Genomic DNA, 18,679 nt, shown 5'->3' on the forward strand with positions numbered 1-18,679 from the left:
GAAGAAGCAAGGCATTCTAAATAAAATAGAGATCATCATGAGATGTTAATATCATTAATAGAAGCTAACATTTATTGAGAACTCAGTCTATGTGGGTCTTCAATCCACATGACCCATTGCAGAAATTTCTGTAACTTTGGAACTTGATCCCTGAGTTTTTTTTTTTTTTTAACTGTATGTGCTCTCAACACTTTTTGAGGACAAATTATACACTTATTTGATAGGAGATTAAATGACTGCTACTTAATCAATCTGATAGGAGCAAGGAGTTTTTCTTGTTTGCTGCTGCATCCCTCTCCTAGAGGAATCACAGCCTGCAAATATATTCTGACAGGATGAAGGGTCTCTGACATAATCTGTGTTAATACTAACAATTATATACATGGCCTCTGGGGCTGGTTATTGTCCTGTGAGAGAGGACTGTTGTTATCTTCATTGCTGAGAAAGAGACTAACATTTGATGAAGTGCAGCACCTTGGCCCAGGAAGGCATGGATCTAGAGACAGACGGGGCCCTGGAATGTAGATTGTTACACATCGCTGTATGGGGGTATCGGGTGAGGAGGGGGCAGCTGTTGGAAAGGGATGGAAGTGGGTGGACACAAGGAGGAAGAGAAAACCATGTGCTCATCAGGGAATTTTGTGGGACGGACCACATCACCCCCCTTCCAGGGAATGGGAGACCTTCTGATTGCTTGCATCCCAGGATTCCAGAAAAACAGCGCAAAACAGTGGGGGCCCGCTGACTTTGGAGCTGGTGAAAGTACATACCGGGCAGGTCCCTGGTTTCTTGAGCTCCCCAGGGCCAAAGCCCTCAAGCTGTCCTCTGTCTTCCAGGCCCCCTCTGTGCTACCCCATTCTGGCTCTCCTCTCCTCCCGTCTCCAACTCTGCCAGCAAAATACTCACTCTCCCCTTGATCTCAGCTCAGTGTCAAGAAGAAAACAACCTGATTAGCTATTTAAGTAATTCCCGCTAAGGTGCCATCACTTGGCCTTCTCTGGAGCTTGCTCGTCAAGATGTGTCTCTAATTGGTGGTATGTATAATGAAAATATCTTTTTTTTTTAAAAAAAAAAACGAGTCCTCTGCACCAAGTAAATAATAGTGAACAATCAGTAGCAGCCAAGAACATGCTAAGTAACTCTCACAGCAACCCAATGAGGTAAATATTCTTCCCAATTTATAGAAAAGAAATGGGAGTCTGAGAGGGGTTGAATAATTTGCCTAAGGACACATAGCTAGTAAAAGCAGCTGGAATTTCAAACCTTAATGTTAACCGTTACTCTGTTTAGCCTCTCAGAGGTCAGCACCTTGACACGCTGCCTCTGAGACGTGTACAATTTAACTCCATTCTCATATCACAGGAGGGGGAAGACTTGGCCTTGGTCCATCATCCATCCACCCACGTGTCCGGTGTTTATTGAGGGCCCATTATGGGGCTGACGCTTTGCTGGGGTGGGTGTACTGAAATGAATTAAACTTGTGAGATGAATTAAACTGTATTGTGAGGCCAGAATACAGTGCGTGTGTGGAGGGGGATGGCAGGGGGTGGCGGGGGCGCGGGAAGTCATGTGTGAATGGAAAGGGGTGAACTGAAGGCCCGGGAGAGACACACTAAGAAAATATCTATGATAAGTGCTGACAGATGAGTACAGTGTTGGGAGAAAATGGAAGGTAAAGTGATTTTTGAAATTAAAGCAGGAGAAAAGCAGAAAAAAGAAATCTGATTGACTTAAGGCTTTTTAAGAGATGTGATTCTACCTTTCCCCTAAATTTTAATGGATAACTCACTTCAGAATTAAACAGCAACCAGGTGGTGGTACTCTCACTTGCTAATGACTATGACTGACTCCCTTTGGCAATACAGAAGGGGGTGGAGCAGGAGAGTGTCTTAGGCACTGAAGTTGGCTGTTGATTTTCAACAGGCACAGCCAGGGCAGCATTTCCCAAATTCACTGATAAGGCAGCATTTTCTAAATCACCTGAGGCTCTTGTTAAAATGATTTTTAGGCCCAATTCAGGGTAATAAATACCTCCAGTGATTCATGCTGCCTGGGAAGTTTGGGAAATACTGGTCCACAGGATGTTGTGGGAGGGCGGGGCATGACTTTGTCTTCCAAAATGGTTATCCCTAAAGAATATATGTGTATATATGTCCCTAAAGAATATATGTATAATATATGAATATATTTGTGTGTATAATGAAGTCAATTTCCTATACGGCAAAGATTAATACAACATTGTAAATCAACTGTATTTTAATAAAATAAAAAAATATTAAAAGAAAAAGAAATGGTTGTCCTAGGGCTCCTGAAGCATCCTTTATCCCTTGGGTGCCTTTGACCTTATAGCTCTTTCTCAGAAGAGTGTTTTAAATGCATAAAATAAAATACAATGAATCACAAAGGATACCAATTATATCAAACTGTAGTTACAAGTTTTTTAAAAATATATGTGATTCTTTAATAATGCATTAAATGACAAGACCTAGGTTTCAAATTCCTATAGTTTCAGAGTACTGATGAGTGTAAATGCTATTTTGGTGTCTGTAAAAACTGAAATGCGATTTGAAAATATAAACAGCTGTGACTTCTACTGGTGACACAAAGGATTTCTTCTCCTGTGGCTTGATGCTGACATTCATAATTGAAGGAAATGCTTAATTTTGGTTTAGTGAAAATAAAGAAGTAATTTTATTTCTATCCAAGTTGATGAACTCCCCAGATTAAGAATTTCTGCTCTAAGGGGTGGAATTTTAGTTGTTTTGGGGTGATATCCAAGGGGTAGATATGGAATTACTTCTCTGATTAGCCTCTTCACTCTAGTTTTGCTTGCCACAGTCCAGTTTGGTACATTTAGGATGGACCCATCAGTCTGTATTTTGAACAAGCAGCTTCCTGTAATGAAGGTTTAGCTCAACCCTGAGGCCCATTCCCACAGAGAATGCTGGTCACTAGGATATTGCCAGAAACTTCTTGAGGTTGGATGACACTTTAGAAATGACAGGAGAGGGATGTCCCTGGTGATCCAGTGGCTAAGACGCCTCATTCCCAATGCAGGGGGCCTGAGTTTGATCCCTGGTGGTGGAACTAGATCCCACATGCCACAGCTAAGACCTAGCACAGCCAAATAAATAAATATATATTTAAAGAAAAAGAGAAATGACAGTAGAAACACTCTGCAAGCCCCTCCAGCTTTCATAGTCTATGACTTCCATCAAAATCTAGAGTTTGGTGAAAATACTCCTGGTGTTTTTGTTTCTAGAGCTTAAATTGCTGTCATTTGGGGTTTTTTGACAATGGTGAAATTTTCCTTTAAAAAGTCTTTACTTTTAATAATCAGGATCATTACAAGGTCCAAAGGCATCTCTCTCCCCAAAATAGTGCTGTTCTTTTCTGTCACCATTTTCTGACCTGGACCATGCTCTCTGTGATGAGTGCCCCTGCCTAAACCCACTTGACACTTTTTTGCTTGTTTATATTACCTAACCCTCGAATCTTTCCTTCAGTCCACATTGGGACCCAAATACTCTTCGGTTAGTATTCTCGATGTTCCCCTGGCTGCTTATGCTGCCTTTCTGCCCTGATACAAGTGCATTAAACATCACAAAAGGTGCTTAACCAAGTGGAACAAGATGGGATGTTTGTGCTTGGAGAAGGAGCTCTAAACAGATTGCAGCTTCTAAAGCAGGAAATTAAAAACTTGAGAGGGAATCTGAGATAGAACTATTTGGTATAACCCAGAAAAGAGTTTTCACAAAAATGCTGCAAAATGAATTAAAGAGATGGCCAGGGCCCTCTGGAATATAATGTACTCTGAGGTCACCTGCATGGTTTTTATCCTCAACTTCTCTGCCAGCCCTGAGGACAGAGAAATCTGAAGAAGGATAGTGACTGGCCCCCTCTAGTCCCTTTTAATATATTGTCCAAGCCCAGCCTTCTTGTGTGCCTTCACGATGAAAACGCTACCCATTAAAGCCCCTGTGGTACATTCCTGCTGACAGTGTTCCTTCTTTCCAATTGTCCTTGGATTCCACTTGGAATCCCTGAGCAGTTGATGTGTTCTACGGAAGGTACACATAACCTGTGCCAAACTGATTATTCTCTTCAGTGATTAATTCAGAAAATTGTGTGCCATAAACCAATCCAATCCAAGTACATCTGGATACTTCTAATAGAAATTCTGGGATATAGATTTTTCTCTCTTGCTGTGAATGGCATGGTGTGCAATGTGAGGTCCTTTGCCAAAGGATAAGGCTAGAATATGGAAGAAGACAGAGCTGAGAGAATTGTACAGAGATGGAACTGGCACCCTGTTCAAACTGTGCCTGCAGTCCACCCTGCCGCAGGATAGGAGAGCCAATGCATTGAAGACAAACAATGTTCATTGTTTAAGTCAACTGGAGTTGTTTCTTTGACTTACAAATTAAAGTGTATTAACTAAGATACTTATAGATCACACTTTAGTTATCAGAGCACTTTTTCAGGTGATGACAGTTGAGCCTAAATCAACCCTTTGAGTTAGGGAAAGTGTAGTTGTCATTTTCATTTTATTCATGTAACTCCATGCCTTCTGACTCCCAATTCTGAGTCATTCTCGTAGCATGACTGTATCAAAATAACATTCATCCCAGTGAATTCCAGCAGAAGCCAAAGTTATATGACATTTTATTGCCTATCTCTCCCCCACATCTTGTTTTAATAAAACCCACATTTTCACTTTTTCTTTTCTATACTCCCTTGTGGCTAAAATTGGCCTTATGTTCCGGTTCTGGCCAATTAGACTTCAATGAAGTCCCTTAGAGAGATCTTCAAGCTACTCCAGGAAAGGATTTTTTTTTTTCTTTCCCTGCTGTCCCCACCCATCCTATTTTTGAATATGGCCATGATGCTGAGGGCAATAGTAGCCCTCTTGTGAGCAGCATGAGGAAGTGAGTCAGTTTACCAAGGATGGTGAACAGAAAGATTGGGAGAGTCTGGTCCTTGATGACACCTGAGGCAGCTGACCTAATACCCACACAACCCCTTCCTCCAGAATTCTGCTTATGTAAAAAAAGTAACTCCTATTTGTTCAAGCCACAGTGAGTCAGATTTTCCAATATTTACAGCCAAAACATTCGTAACTCAAACAAACTGGTGTCTGGCATGATGAGCCAATTTTCCTTTGAAGGAGGAGTTCTGGCCAATGTGAGCCAATATTCCCTTCAAACAGTATGGATGCATTCAAGTCAAAGTACAGGAAGCTGGGAATTTGACAGTTAATTTTGCGCACTCATGGTGTCTTCTCATGTTCGTCCTGTCCCCCTGAGGACCCCCAGGTCCACAGTAGTCTCTCTGGTCAACACCGTATCCTTCCTTCTTCTCTCCTCTTTGGTATGACCTTGTAATTTCTAGACCAGCTACCCAAACTGTACTGTCATTAAGACAAGCTAGTGGGAGTAACAGTTTGTTCTACCCTGAGACACATGGATTTATATATTCATGATTCCTTTAAGAGCTCAAAGTGCTCTTATTTCTCTTTAACCACCCAGTCTGCTTCTGAAGTCCACAGGAAGCTGGCATTTAAGACTAAGGAAAGTATACAGATTGGGGTGGGGTAGGGAGACCTGATCCTCTGGAATAGAATCTTCTGTTGTCTTAATTGGTTGTCTGTTAATGATAGTTACTTAATGCCATATTTTGTCTTTTGTTGAGACAGGCACTTAGTTGACTGTTGGAAAAAGTGATGCAGAGTTATTGAGTTGCATTTACTGGAGCCTTGAAGCGAATGGGTAGGACCAAAAAGAGGTCACAAAGCCTATATTTCCCAGTGGAGAGATGGCTTTGAGCCTCCAAATCTTTCTGGTTTGATTTCAGACTTATATGACCATCCTCTTGACCGCTGAATGCCTGCTTGTTGCAAATAACCTGTTGGACAGAGGGTGTATTGGTTTTGATAAGGAGAAACAAGAGCTTTTCCAGTGGAGAAAAGCCACAGATAAAACCTGCAGGGAGTCCACTAAGGCCTTTGGAGAGAATTCATGCTGGCCTTCTGCAGACTCAGGTGCTCCTCTATGCTCAGCAGTAGAGTGGGGGCACCAGCCATATTGGCAGTTGGGGCCAGAAGGGGATACAGTGGGTGTCTCGTGTGGGAAAGTCATACTGTCCATCTCCTATACCAGTATCTACAGAGATTCTCCAACCGTGATCCATCCAGAGTCCTGGAAACAATCACAGATGGACAGCCAAAGAGGGCCTAAGTGCACAGACACCAAAAGTCTGGTTTTATTTCAGATGCAATAAAGATGCTTATCAGAGGGAAGGTTCTGTTCCTGTAATTTTTCCTGACATTCGTCCTTCTGAAAGACTGAAGAAATCCTTATAGTGTATAGGATAGACAGAAACACTTTTGAGTGGGGTGTAGGGTTGTTCTGAAGTATTGCCTGATCCATCCATACTGGGTTATGGCTGCTAAAGTCTTCCTTTCTCTTAAACAGAAATATATGCTTCTAACTCCTTTTCAGCATCATTATTAAAAAGTTAAAGTAAATAGTTTATTGTAACAATAGATGTAGCTGCCGATGGTGTAAGCAGAAATGGTCTATTTAATGCATATTGTTCAGAGCAGATTCATTTAACCATTCATACATCAAATATTTATTTAGCACATATTATGTGCCAAGTAGTATATTTGGACTATGGGGAAAAAAAGCACAAAGACATGGCTTCTGACTTCAAGAATGTTTCTAATTGGGTTAGCAGGGCATGGCAACCCATTCCAGTATTCTTGCCTGGAGAATCCCCATGCACAAAGAAGCCTGGTGGCTACAGACCATGGGGTCACAAAGAGTTGGACATGACTGAGTGACTAAGCACAGCAATTGAGTTGATGGAAAAGTCAAGATAATTACAAGACCCTTTACCATCAGGAACATCCTAATGGAAAAATAAATGCGTAGTTTTCACTCTGAGTATTCCCTTAGCCTTGAAATCTATCCTAGTCAGCCTAGTTGCTTTTATTCTTGAATTTCCTTTTCTGTCTTCTTGATTTTGTTCCTTTATCTCTCCCCGTTGAGATCATAAGTCTAATTTTAGTTCCCAGTCATTCTTTAATATGGTTACTCGGGTAAGCAGTCTGTGTTCGAGGTTTTTGCTCTCCTGTGATATGTCATACTTAATTAACTGTCATCTTCACTATTAATATTAACTGAGATATTAATTTGATGAATTTTAATTTCTCTTAATCATGGCATCATTTTGAGCCTTCATTGGCTACCTCTTTAGAATGATGATACACAGTGCAGAGGAGAAATATTAATAGTGTATTAAGGTGTTTTTTAAAAGACTCCTTAGTAATTGCATGTTTTCCTGGTAGGAATGTCTGTTTCTTGAACAGGTGTGGGCACCCTAATCTCCTTGTTAGCAAATGGATGTTTTGTCTTGATCACCTCCTGACTCTGTTTTGCACTTTCCAATGAAAATACTTTCAAATTTAAGAAATGTTTCTCTCTGGAAGAATTCTCCAGGGTCTGCTGCATTATCTAACTGGTGAGGGCTCTGTACTATTAATGGAGGCATTGAAAATGAAAATTTGGTCTTTTCCTGTGGAGAGCTGGTACCCAGGAGGAAAGTGCTGAGTCCAAGGGCCACTGAGCCATCAGAAGTCTGATCTGTTCGCAGACTGTTCTTTCTCTCTTTTTTCCTAATTTTCTCTGCTCTGTTTCTCTTACCTTCCCATCCCCCTTTCCTGTTTCCTCTCATTCAGTAAAAAAGATTTCATTAAAAAAGAATTCCTCTGCCCTTGCTGCACATCCTCACCCCTAGGTATTTGTATATTGAAACACTGATGAGGATGGCCACTGGACTGCCTCCCCCAACCCTCCATGCCTTTGCAGCGTGACTGACACGGGGAGTAAACCTGGTGCATTTTGTAGGATGAATCCCATTACTCAGGTCCAGTCACCTGGATGCTGGAGGCCCCGGGAAGAATCATTCCCGGCTCCCTGTTTCTGGCGTGGGCAAGTAATGCTGAATAAATGCCGCTCTCAGGACCTTCAGTTCCCTCGTGAAAGGGAGAGTAACAGGAACTCTCCTTCCTTCCCCAGACCCTGCATCATGGCAGGGAGCATTCTGAGCCCAGGCGCCAGATGCTCAGGGAAGAAGACAAAGACAAGCACGGTCACATGGGCAGCTTGCACGTGTGACCTACTCACCTCCAGGTATACCACCCAGGGCATTACCAGGGTGGCCACCAGCAGGTCCGCCACGGCCAGGCTCACCACCAGATAGTTGGTGGTGGTCTGCAGGGCCCGTTCCTTCAGCACAGCCACACACACCAGACCATTGCCGAAGACGATGGCCAGGATGAGTGCGCAGTAGGAGAGGGCGTAGTAGGCGTGCGGGCGGGCCCGGCCGGCCCCTGTGGAGTTCTCTGCTGCACAGGTCACGTTGATGTGGCCCCCCAGCTGGTTGAGAGGTGCCATCGTCTGGAGGGAGCGGGGTAACCCCCCCACGTTTCCTGGGAGGAGATAGAAAACAATGTCAGTCAAATTAGACTCTTTGGAGTTTGACTTGCCTGGGTACATTTTTTGATTTATTTCTTCAACAGATATTTTATTGAGCACTTTCTATATGCCAGCCACTATTCCAAGCCCTGGATATACAGCAGTGAGGAAAGGGATAAAAATTCCTGCCTTTGTGAAACCTCCATTCCAGAGGAGAAGACAGCAGTAAGGTACATCAAACGTGTAGTTTGTCTGATGAAGATTTTCACAGGGGGCTCAGTCGTGGCTCTTGCCATTGCAGGGGATGCAGATTCCATCTCTGAGTGGGGAAGATCCCCTGGAGAAGGAAATGGCAGCCCACTCCAGTGTTCTTGCCTGGAGAATTCCACAGAGGAGCCTGATAGGCTACAGTTCATGGGGTCACAAAAGAGTCGGACACAACTTAGAGACTAAAAAAAACGACAACAGTGTGTTCGATGATGATATGTATTTTGAAGAACAATAAATTAGGGAAGGAGGTGAGGATAGGATGAGGATTGTGTGTGTGTGCAATTCTCTGCTAGTGTGGGGAAGTCACAGTGTCTCTCTCCTATACCAATATCTAGATGGACATTGTGACTTTCCCACACTAGACACCCAGTAAGGGTTCTGAGTGCAGATTTTAACTTGAGTAATCAGGAAGCCCTCAGGGAGATAACCACTGAGTCATGACTTGGAGGACCCGAGGAAGCCGACTGCACAGAGCCGAGCAGGGGGAACAGCAGGTACAGAAGGCAGCGGCTGGGGGGGGAAGGGGCTGCAGGGAGACCAGAGTGCCTGGAGCCAGGTGAGGCAGGGGCAGAGTGGAGGGGTGTGGTTGAGAGGTCATGCAGGGCCCTTGAAAGAACCTCACTTGGGCTCTGAGTGAGCTGGGTATAGCCGCTGCAGGATTACAACCCCAAGTCTACCACTTCCTAACTCTGGGGACTTGGGCACATCACTTCACCTTGCTGAGCTTCATTTCCCTCCTCTGTGAAATGGGGAAGTAATGGAACTTGTCCAAATAGGGATTTTGTGAAGATTAAATGAGTTATAATATATGTAAGACATTGATAGCCATGCCCAACAGCTAGAAAGTGACGTGTTAGCTCTTTTTCTCGGATTGGTCCTTTTCTCGTAGCTTCCCACCCCCCTTTCCTTATCCCCCCACCCCTCCCCGCTCCACCCCACTCCCATTGCCTGCACTGGCCTTCTCCCCTGCCTCCCTCTGTCTCTCTTCACTTCCTTCAGTCTGCCATTCTTTCTCTTGCGTCTTAGGTAGTAGGCATGGTGGTTTTGGAGACTGGGTTATGGGCGAAAGTCTGAAGAGTAACTGGGTTTAGAGGCAGTATAGCGGTTTTTATATTTAGGAAAAACCCACGTGTGGAATTTTATTTGAAACCTCCTAATTATTTCATTTTATATTTTTGGCTGTGCTGCGCAGCTTCTGGGATCTTAGTTCCCAGACCAGGAAGTGAACCCACACCACGGCAGTGAAAATTCCAGTCCTAACCACTAGTACGTGCATGCTAAGTTGCTTTCTGTCAGACTCTGTGACCATATGGACTGCAGCCCACCAGGTCCATGGGATTCTCCAGGCAAGAATACTGAAGTGGGTTGCCATGCCCTCCTCCAGGGGATCTTCCCAATGCAGGGGCTGAACCTGCGTCTCCTGCAGCTCTAGCATTGCAGGCCGGTTCTTTACCATTGAGCCACTGGGGAAGCCCCCTAACCACTAGATGACCAGGGAATTCCTGAAGCTGCCTAATTTTTAAAGACTCATTACTAATTTAAAAAATATTTAAGCCTTATGAAGTCTCCCATCCTCCTTCAAAAAATCCCGCATCCATGGGTCAGTGAGCCATATGTCACCAGTTTTTGATCCCTGATCTAGTTCAATGCTTTCACTTTTCAAACAGGAAAGTTGAGACATAGAGAGATTAGTAACATATCCTAAATCATACAGCTTCTTAGGGAACCAGCATGCAGGCCTTCCAGTGCTCTTTGGCATCTGAAAGCCATAGTAGCAGTCATATTACTACCCACTAGGAAAAGCCAACCTTCCAACTGTGGGGACATTTGACATAGAGTGGCAAAGGCAACAGAGCCCATCAGTTGGCCAACGACACCAACCTGTTGCGGCCAGAAGGGACTCTGGGCCCTTAAAGCCAGCTGTGTGTGTCCATGGGGGACAAGAGGGAAATGCCTTTGTGCCAAGGGTAGCAGTGCCTTTGGTCCGGGAAGATCCCACATGCCACATGCTGGGAAAGCACAAAGCTTGTAGCCTATAGCATGACCCTGAGACCTGGGCAGAGTGCTTCCTGGGGGCTCTGTGCTTCTGAGGCCTTCACTCTGGACCTCATTTGGTCATAACCTCCCCAGAGGATGAAGTTGTGCCTTCCTGCGGCACTAAGGAGCAGAACCACCCAGAGCCCACACTCCCTTTCTAGGCTATGCTCTTTATCTATCTATCTATGTGTATATGTGTATATATATGCATGTGTAATATGTAATTCAGTTAATTTATTAATGTATAGCCATGCTGGGTTTTCATTGCTGTGCAAGCTTTTTTCTAGTTGTGGCGAGCAAGGACTACTCTGTAGTGTGGTGTGCGGGCTTCTCGTTGCAGTGACTTCTCTCATTGTAGAGAATAGGCTGCAGGGTAAGTGGGCTTCAGTAGCTGCATCTCCCGAGCTCTAGAACGCAGGCCTGATAGTTTCGGTGCACGGGCTTTATTGCCTCGTGGTATGTGGGATCTTCCCAGACCAGAGATTGAACCCGTGTCTCCTGCACTGGCAGGAGGATGCTTTACCGCTGGACCGCCAGGGAGGCCCTCTAGACCATACTCTTGGTATCAAGATCACAGGATTCTCTGCCCAGACTGCTTGGACCCTATTTCTAGGGCAGCACCAGCTCATTCTGGATTTGTTACCCTGAAGGAAGACTGCGGCATATGTTTGTGACCCATGGGCCCCCGGGGTAGCTGTTTAGGGGAGTTTGGATGAATAGCTTGGAGGTAGCCTGAGATGGGGAGAGAAGACAGAGCACCTGGGACAGGATGAGGAGTGGGGTAGTTTCTCCTGCCTTCTCACATTTTGCCTGGATCCTAAATTCAAACCTGGCCTTCCAGGTTTTTGGAAAGGTACCTTTATTAAGGCAGGAGGAGTAAGCATCTCCTTCAATACTGTTTGTTAGTCATAACTGAACTATGTAGACATGTAGTATATGGGCCTCCATGGGAATTCTTGCTCCAGGACCCGGCTGGGTGGCCAGCATTTGCTCTCAATTCTGCTAACTGCAGCTCTCCTTTGATTTGGAGATTGGCTTATCCCTGGCTGTCATTTTGTATCTCATTTTGAATGTTTTAGCCTGGAATGTGAAAGTGTTAAAGTGAACAAATAATTAATTGTAAGGGGCGAGCAGTTTGGAATGGATTCAGAGGATTGTTTAAAAAAAAAAAATGTTCTTTATCTTGGCACACTGTTTGCACTAAATATATTTTAAAGCATAATAATAATTTTTGATAATAATTATAATTTTCTCATTATTCGGAGAAGGGCAGCCGCTACCCCGGAGATAGCACTGTTACTGCCAAGAGCTTTTGGAAAAATACAAAGCTTTCTGATTGTTCAAGGATATTTTCACCTTTGAGACAGGCTCAGGCCTGGAACGTTTTTGCTTCTGCAACTAGGCCATGTTGGAAATCAGTGGCCAGGAATCACATTTTCCTGGGGTCTGCAGTTGGGTAGTGATGTCTTGGCCTTATCTCATCTTTTGGATAGGAGGGAAGCATAAAACCTTGGGATATTTGTTACCATTGTGCTGGACATTTTACTCTGCTGAGGTTTGGCAGCTGCTTAAAAATAGCACAGCTGAGTGTCAGTGACTAATTATATGAAGGGAAACCCTTGACTCTGAAAATCAATTCTGAGCCTGATGTTGGAATCACCATTACAATTTCTGATTTACTTACTTTTTGCGTTACACTATCTCTAGTCTTAGATTCTTTAGCATAGCTGTGGGATAAGCCTTGGTTGCCCGGGCAGTTCCTGATGGGTTGTGGGTATGGGAGATGAAAGCAGAAAATGACTGAGATGCTAGGTTACTTCCTATTTCTCAGCTAATTGTTTCAACTTCCTCCCTCCTTAGATTTTATTTAGTTTTTTTTTTTTTTTTTTTTTTTTAAGCAGCACTGCTTATATAACACAGAACAGGGCTGGATTTTCTTTTTTCTTTCTTCTTTTGATAGATATGCCATCAAGTAAACTGTTCTCCGGTAGGAGAAGTAAAGAGTCTAGAGAATTTCTGAACTTAATATTCACTCTCTAAGTGGACTTCCCTGGTGGTCCACTGGTTAGGAATCTGCTTGTCAATGTAGGGAACAAGGATTGAATCCCTGATCAGGGAAGATTCCACATACTATGGGGCAACTAAGCCTGAGTGCCACAGCTACTGAGCCCGTACTCCAGAAGCTACATGCTGCAACTGCTGAAGCCTGCACAGGCTAGAGCCCATGCTCTGCAACAAGAGAAGTCACTGCAATGAGAGGTCCATGCACCGCAACTAGACAGTAGCTCCCTCTTGCTGCCCCTAGAGAAAACCCACACACAGCAATGAAGACCCAGCCCAGCTGGGAAAAAAAAAGTCACTCTCTAAGTCAGTCAGTTCCGTCACTCAGTTGTGTCTGACTCTTTGCAACCCCCATGGACTGCAGCAAGCCAGGCCTCCCTGTCCATGGCCAACTCCCAGAGTTTACTCAAACTCATGTTCATTGAGTCGGTGATACCATCCAACCATCTCTTCCTCCGTTGTCCCCTTCTTCTCCTGCCTTCAATCTTTCCCAGCATCAGGGTCTTTTCAAATGAGTCAGTTCTTCGCATCAGGTGGCCAAAGTTTCAGTTTCAGCATCAGTCTTTCCAGTGAATATTCAGGACTGATTTCCTTTAGGATGGACTGGTTGGATCTCCTTGCTGTCCAAGGGACTCTCAAGAGTCTTCTCCAACACCATAGTTCAAAAGCATCAATTCTTTGACTGTCTAAGTAATTCATAACAATAGCCTGATTTCCTCATCAGCAAAATGAGGACAATCATACCCACTCTATAGGGTTATTATAATGATCAAATAAAATTATACATGCAAAGTCTTGGCACTATTGACAACTGGGGCTGGAAAATTCTTTGTTGGGGTGAGGTGGTACTGTTTTCTATACTGTAGGATTTTTAGCAACATCCCTGACATCTACGCACTAGATGCCAGTAACATGGCCCTCCCTCCAGAGGTGACAGTGAAACAAGTCTCTGACGTTGTCACTGTCCCTTGAGGGGGCAAAATTGCTCTCCCCATTGAGAATCATGGCTCTAACATCATGTCTGGCACAATTCACTTAAAATATTGTAGCTTTTATTGTTTAAGGGCAAGTGGGAATAGGTGAAGGAGTCAAATAAACTACAATTGCAGAGTGTCTAATGGACTTGGAAATTAGGAGATTACTGATGACCTCAGTGAAGGGTGTTAGTTAAGAGTGGATGGAAGTGAGAAAGTGGAGAAGGCAAGGACTAGAAGATTATTGCTGGTCTTAGTCTTTCAAGAATCATTATATATCACACTACTTACAAATTTTAATGAGCCTTTTAATTTCTTACACAGTATTTAGAGTTTATTGCAGCATCTCTTTGTTCAGTTCAGTTCAGTCGCTCAGTCGTCTCCAACTCTTTGCAATCCCATGAACTGAGGCACAACAGGCCTCGCTGTCTATTACCAACTCCCGGAGTTCACTCAAACTCACGTTCATTGAGTCGGTGATGCCATCCAGCCATCTCATCCTCTGTTGTCCCCTTCTCCTCCTGCCCCCAATCCCTCCCAGCATTAGAGTCTTTTCCAATGAGTCAACTCTTCGCATGAGGTGGCCAAAGTATTGGAGTTTCAGCTTTAGCGTCATTCCTTCCAAAGAATACCCAGGACTGATCTCCTTTAGAATGGACTGGTTGGATCTCCTTGCAGTCCAAGAGACTCTCAAGAGTCTTCTCCAACACCACACTTCAAAATCATCACTTCTTCAGCGCTCAGCTTTCTTCATAGTCCAACTCTCACATCCATACATGACTACTGGAAAAACCATAGCCTTGACTAGACAGACCTTTATTGACAAAGTAATGTCTCTGCTTTTCAATGTGCTGTCTAGGTTGGTCATAACTTTTCTTCCAAGGAGTAAGCGTCTTTTAATTTCATGGCTGCAATCACCATCTGCAGTGATTTTGGAGCCCTCCAAAATAAAGTCTGACTGTGTTTCCACTGTTTCCTCATCTATTTCCCATTAAGTAATGAGACCAGATGCCATGATCTTCATTTTCTGAATGTTGAGCTTTAAGCCAACTTTTTCACTCTCCTATTTCACTTTCATCAAGAGGCCTTTTAGTTCCTCTTCACTTTCTGCCATAAGGGTGGTGTCATCTGCATATCTGAGGTTACTGATATTTCTCCCGGCAATCTTGACTCCAGCTTGTGCTTCTTCCAGCCCAGTGTTTCTCATGATGTACTCTGCATATAAGTTAAATAAGCAGGGTGACAATATACAGCCTTGACATATGCCTTTTCCTATTTGGAACCAGTCTGTTGTTCCATGTCCAGTTCTAACTGTTGCTTCCTGACCTCCATATAGATTTCTCAACAGGCAGGTCAGGTGGTCTGGTATTCCCATCTCTTGAAGAATTTTCCACAGTTTATTGTGATCCACACAGTCAAAAGCTTTGGCATAGTCAATAAAGAAGAAATAGATATTTTTCTGGAACTCTCTTGCTTTTTCGATGATCCAGCGGATGTTGGCAATTTGATCTCTGTTTCCTCTGCCTTTTCTAAAAGCCAGCTTGAACATCTGGAAGTTCACGGTTCACGTATTGCTGAAGCCTGGCTTGGAGAATTTTGAGCAGTACTTTACTAGCGTGTGAAATGAGTGCAATTGTGTGATAGTTTGAGCCTTCTTTGGCATTGCCTTTCTTTGGGATTGGAATGAAAACTGAACTTTTCCAGTCCTGTGGCCACTGCTGAATTTTCCAAATTTGCTGGTATATTGAGTACAGCACTTTCACAGCATCATCTTTCAGGTTTGAAATAGCTCCACTGGAATTCCATCACCTCCATTAGCTTTGTTCGTAGTGATGCTTTCTAAGGCCCACTTGACTTCACATTCCAGGATGTCTGGCTCTAGGTGAGTGATTACACCATCATGATTATCTTGGTCACAAAGATCTTTTTTATATAGTTCTTCTGTGTATTCTTGCCATCTCTTCTTAATATCTTCTGCTTCTGTTAGGTCCCTACATTTTCTGTCCTTTATAGAGCCCATCTTTGCATGAAATATTCCAATGGTATCTCTAATTTTCTTGAAGAGATCTCTAGTCTTTCCCATTCTGTTGTTTTCCTCTATTTCTTTGCATTGATTGCTCTGGAAGGCTTTCTTATCTCTTCTTGCTTTTCTTTGGAACTTTGCATTCAGATGCTTATATCTTTCCTTTTCTCCTTTGCTTTTTGCTTGTCTTCTTTTCGTAGCTATTTGTAAAGCCTCTCAGACAGCCATTTTGCTTTTTCCATTTCTTTTCCATGGGGATGTTCTTGATCCCTGTCCCCTGTGCAATGTCATGAACCTCTGTCCATGGTTCATCAGTCACTCTGTCTATCAGATCTAGTCCCTTAAATCTATTTCTCACTTCCACTGTACAGTCATAAGGGATTTGATTTGGGTCATACCTGAATGACCAGTGGTCTGATGCTATAAAGAGCAATATTGCATAGGAACCTGGAATGTTAGGTCCATGAATCAAGGCAAATTGGAAGTGGTCAAACAGGAGATGGCAAGAGTGAACGTCGACATTCTAGAAATCAGCAAACTAAAATGGACTGGAATGGGTGAATTTAACTCAGATGACCATTATATCCACTACTGCAGGCAGGAATCTCTTAGAAGAAAAGAGTAGCCATAATGGTCAACGAAAGAGTCTGAAATGCAGTACTTGGATGCAATCTCAAAAATGACAGAATGATCTCTGTTCATTTCCAAGGCAAACCATTCAATATCACGATAATCCAAGTCTATGCCCCAACCAGTAACACTGAAGAAGCTGAAGTTGAATGGGTCTATGAAGACCTACAAGATCTTTTAGAACTTACACCCAAAAAAGATGTCCTTTTCATTATAGGGGACTGGAATGCAAAAGTAGGAAGTCAAGAAACACCTGGAGTAATAGGCAAATTTGGCCTCGGAGTACAGAATGAAGCAGGGCAAAGGCTAATAGAGTTTTGCCGAGAGAACGCACTGGTCATAGCAAACACCCTCTTCCAACAACACAAGGGAAGACTCTACACATGGACATCATCAGATGGTCGACACTGAAATCATATTGACTATATTCTTTGCAGCCAAAGATGGAGAAGCTCTATACAGTCAGCAAAAACAAGACTGGGAGCTGACTGTGGCTCAGATCATGAACTCCTTATTGAGAAATTCAGACTGAAATTGAAGAAAGTAGGGAAAACTGCTAGACCATTCAGGTATGACCTAAATCAAATCCCTTATGATTATACAGCATCTCTTTGAGTGAGTGTCTAATCTGCTTTAAAAATCAGAGGGACATTGTGTGGTCAGGCCCCCATGAGCTATGACATGCATTCTGCTTTGATGATATTCTGTCCCTCAGTGTGGAACCACAGTCTGCCTGGAATATCTGTCCGTTGCCTGTTTGGGCTCCTGGTTCCATACCAGACTCCCATTTGAGTTTGTTAGGAAGTTACTCATTAAGATTTATACGGTTTTAATTATTTGTTTTCTTTCTTTGAGGACATGGAGTAAGCAAAACACAACAAAAACAAAAACACCTTGAGTTCTTAACCTCCTTCTGAAGATAAGAGTCACTACCACTTCTGGCTGCTCCTCTGTACTAGGCACTAGTACTTTGCAGATATCACCTCATTTTAATATTTATAATAACCCTGAAGGTGGATACTGATATCTTCTTTTTACAGAATAAGAAACTGAGACAGAATTTCAGTAACTTTCCCAGGATTGCACAATATAGGGGTCTGAGTTGAGCCCAACTTTAATCTTGTGTCTTCCTAAATCCAAAATTTGTGACTTATTTAATGTATCTATGCTGGTTCCCCTGGTGGCTTAGATGGTAAAGCATCTCCCTATAATGTGGGAGACTTGGGTTCAATCCCTGGATTGGGAAGATCTCCTGGAGAAGGCAATGGCAACCCACTCCAGTATTGGAAATGGGTTGCCATTGAAAATCCCATGGATGAAGGAGCCTGGTAGGCTACCATCCATGAGGTCGCAAAGAGTCAGACACGACTGAGTGACTTCACTTTCACTTTCTTTCATTCTGGGGGTGGCCGTAGCTATGGGCAATCATTTCCAGGTGACAACAGGGTTGCAAGACCAGTTACTTGTGTCACAGATCCCTGTCTTTTGCCATCTCTGAACTTTCACTCAGTTACATCCTGATCTCTAGTTTCCAAGGCTTTTCTGGCTTGGGAATTCAATTCAGACTTGCTATATTGCCTGAAAAAATTAATAATCATAACTAATTTATTCATTTATAAGCATTATTTTATTTAAACCTCATAACAACTTGATGAAAGAAATAGGTGCTATTATTATCGCCATTTTTGCAGATGAAGAAAGTAAGTAACAGAAAGGTTAAGGATGTCACTGAGGTCATACACCAGTAATTATGTAGCTGATTCAACCCAAGAGCTGTCTGTTTCCAGAGCCCCATGTTCTTAACTTCCCCATTATTCAGGTGAGAGAGACAAGCCAGAAATGGGGGCTAATTTTAAAACCTCACTTTTTCAGAGTATCTTGTGCACGTGACCTGACCAAGCTCAGGGAAGACAACGCAGGTGCACACTGCACGTAGGAACCGTGGGAGTTACATTGTCATTATTATTAGAGATAGTCTTTAGCATTTCTATGGCACTTTATTCTTCAAAATTGTGTCTAATTTATTTTCCTTCTGAAGATTCATAAGTGAATTGAAATTCATAGCTTATTTATATATTTGGGCACATTTACATTGTTGGCAAATATACAGAGAAAAATCATGCTTGGTTATTGAGATCCAGTAGCTAAGGTAATATCGTTTTTTCTTCATTAAACTTGCCCATTAAAGCAGAGCATCCCCACTT

General features: G+C 43.1%; 1 protein-coding gene across 1 annotated transcript in view; it reads right to left on the bottom strand.

The window, feature by feature from the left end:
- The window catches only part of DRD3 (dopamine receptor D3), a 96,141-nt gene that overhangs the window by 43,389 nt on the left and 34,073 nt on the right, over window positions 1-18,679 (bottom strand). The window contains exon 2 of the mRNA XM_004002934.6: window positions 8,190-8,494. Within this exon, the coding sequence (XP_004002983.2) occupies window positions 8,190-8,459 (270 nt within the window). The 5' untranslated portion in view covers window positions 8,460-8,494. The remainder of the gene's footprint in view (window positions 1-8,189; window positions 8,495-18,679) is intronic.

The sequence above is a fragment of the Ovis aries genome, chromosome 1 (genome assembly GCF_016772045.2).
Source record: "Ovis aries strain OAR_USU_Benz2616 breed Rambouillet chromosome 1, ARS-UI_Ramb_v3.0, whole genome shotgun sequence".
NCBI lineage: Eukaryota > Metazoa > Chordata > Mammalia > Artiodactyla > Bovidae > Ovis > Ovis aries.